At 46.3% G+C, this 2,500-nt stretch overlaps 1 protein-coding gene across 2 annotated transcripts in view; it reads left to right on the top strand.

The window, feature by feature from the left end:
• The window catches only part of rcan2 (regulator of calcineurin 2), a 102,162-nt gene that overhangs the window by 84,933 nt on the left and 14,729 nt on the right, over positions 1-2,500 (top strand). For both annotated transcript variants that reach the window (XM_063223787.1, XM_063223788.1), the window contains one exon: positions 1,289-1,460. In XM_063223787.1, the coding sequence (XP_063079857.1) occupies positions 1,289-1,460 (172 nt within the window). The remainder of the gene's footprint in view (positions 1-1,288; positions 1,461-2,500) is intronic.

Below are 2,500 nucleotides of genomic sequence, written 5' to 3'. Positions count from 1 at the left end.
GCAAATTTCTAGCTAGACATTACAGAGAGCCTTAAGTAACAGATGAAGACATAGCCATTACACTTTTGGTGACAGTAAGGCTATAACATAGGCTCTGTGCTAAGGAGTTAAGGTAATGTGTGCTAAGGTAATGTGTGCTAAGGAGTTAAGGTAATGTTTCTCAACAGGGGTAACATGGCTGATAAATAAATTATGTAACATGATACGTATTTGTCTAAATTGATAAGTTAATGCTAGTCAGTGCAATCTTTCATCTGCCATTTACGCACAATAAAGTAAATATAGGTCGGCCCAGTCAGCTGCAACTTTGAACGTAGGTCGTGTGACGTCTCCAAATGTGTTACTTTTCTAAGCTTTTGTGGTATCGGATGGGATGCCATGTTACGGCTTGTTGGTTTGGGGTGCCTTGAAATTATGAATTGAAAGGGTGCCTCACCTAAAAAAAGGTTGAGAAACACTGTGCTAAGGGGTTAAGGTAATGCTAAGGGGTTAAGGTAATGCTAAGGAGTTAAGGTAATGTGTGCTAAGGGGTTAAGGTAATGCTAAGGAGTTAAGGTAATGTGTGCTAAGGAGTTAAGGCAGTGTTTCCCACAGAAATTTTGGAAACTATGGGGGCAGCCGTGATTTTTTTTGTTTGGGGGGGGTTGAGGGAGCATTTCCCGCGAGCCGGAGGTGGTGCGTGGCAGGAGGGGGGGGGGTGGGGGGGGGTGTGTGGAGTTGGAGTCACTCGGTGTAAACGGCAAAACAACAAGTAAAGTATGACATTGGCGCATGGAGAAACTATAGCCCTACATTTCAGCCATTTCAGGGGTCTATGCAGTGAAAAAAACAAAAAAAACACAATAGGCGCACAAATAAGAATTTAGGAGCACTGAAATTGTTAATGCAGGAAGGAAATCGTTTTTAAAATCGCTTTTTAAAAAACGGAACTCGTTTAATTTAATTTTAAAACATTTTCGGAAACTATGGCGGCCAAATTTAAACTACGGCGGTGCGCCATAGTTTCCTCAATGTATGGGAAACACTGGGTTAAGGTAATGTGTGCTAAGGGGTTAAGGTAATGCTAAGGGGTTAAAGGTAATGTGCGCTAAGGGTTTAAGCTAATTTGTGATAAGGGGTAAAAGTGATGTGTGCTAAGGGGTTAAAGTGATGTGTGCTAAGGGGTTAAAGTGATGTGTGCTAAGGGGTTAAAGTGATGTGTGCTAAGGGGTTAAAGTGATGTGTGCTAAGGGGTTAAGGTGATATGTGATAAGGGCTTAAGGTGATGTGTGCTTCCCCGTTCTGTCAGGTCCAGAGTCCGGCGTCTGACGGCGACAACCTGCACCTGGCCCCTCCCCAGCCCTCCAAGCACTTCCTCATCTCCCCGCCCGGCTCTCCTCCCATTGGCTGGCAGCCACTGGACGAGGCCACGCCCCTCATCAACTACGACCTGCTCTACGCCGTCGCCAAGCTGGGCCCAGGTGAGATACACACACACACACGCACGGCCATTATGCACGATACACACACATACACACATCGCCATTACGCACGCACACTCACACATACTCATACACACGACCAGCACGCACGCATGCACGTGCGTAGTATGCACGCACACGTACGTGTACTATACAATACACGCCCAGTACACACACATACACACACACACACACACCCAGTATGCACGTCCGATCACTCACACACACACACACACACACACACACACACACACACACACACACACACACACACACACACACACACACACACACACACACACACACACACACCATCTCTCTTTCTTTCTCTCTATTTCTCTCTCTCTCTCTCTCTCTCTCTCTCTCTCTCTCTCTCTCTCTCACTTCTTTGTGTACCTGCTTCTCTCTCAATCCCTCCCTCCCCCACCTCTCTAGCCCCCTATCTCTCTTTCTTTCTCTCTCTCTTTCTCTCTCTCTATCTCTTTCCCTCTTTCTCTCTATTTCTCTCTATTTCTCTTTCTCTCTCTCTCTCTCTCTCTCTCTCTCTCTCTCTCTCTCTCTCTCTCTCTCTCTATCTCTCTATCGCACACATGCACACAAAAACGTGGCCTTGCACTCTCATTAACAAGGTCTGCTGCTGTGCATAGTGTTCTTTAGATGGCTGTGAAGCCAACGAGGGAATGGAAATATAAAAAGAGCCGACCAACAACGCGTAGATGTAATGCCTAAACATGGAAAAACACATCGCCTGAGTGTCTGCACACACGTGCCGATTCCTAACATGGAAAAATACCTGAATGTGTGCAGCACACATGTGTGCATGTGTTAGGTCATGCATACATACAATAGTGGGCTAGACACACACACACACACACACACACACACACACACACAGACACACACACACACACAAACACACACACACACACACACACAGACACACACACACACACACACACACACACACACACACACACACACACACACACGGACGCACACACACACACACACACACACACACACACACACACACACACACA

This window comes from Engraulis encrasicolus, chromosome 18 (assembly GCF_034702125.1).
Source record: "Engraulis encrasicolus isolate BLACKSEA-1 chromosome 18, IST_EnEncr_1.0, whole genome shotgun sequence".
Lineage (NCBI taxonomy): Eukaryota > Metazoa > Chordata > Actinopteri > Clupeiformes > Engraulidae > Engraulis > Engraulis encrasicolus.
This window is presented reverse-complemented; position numbering and strand designations above follow the sequence as displayed.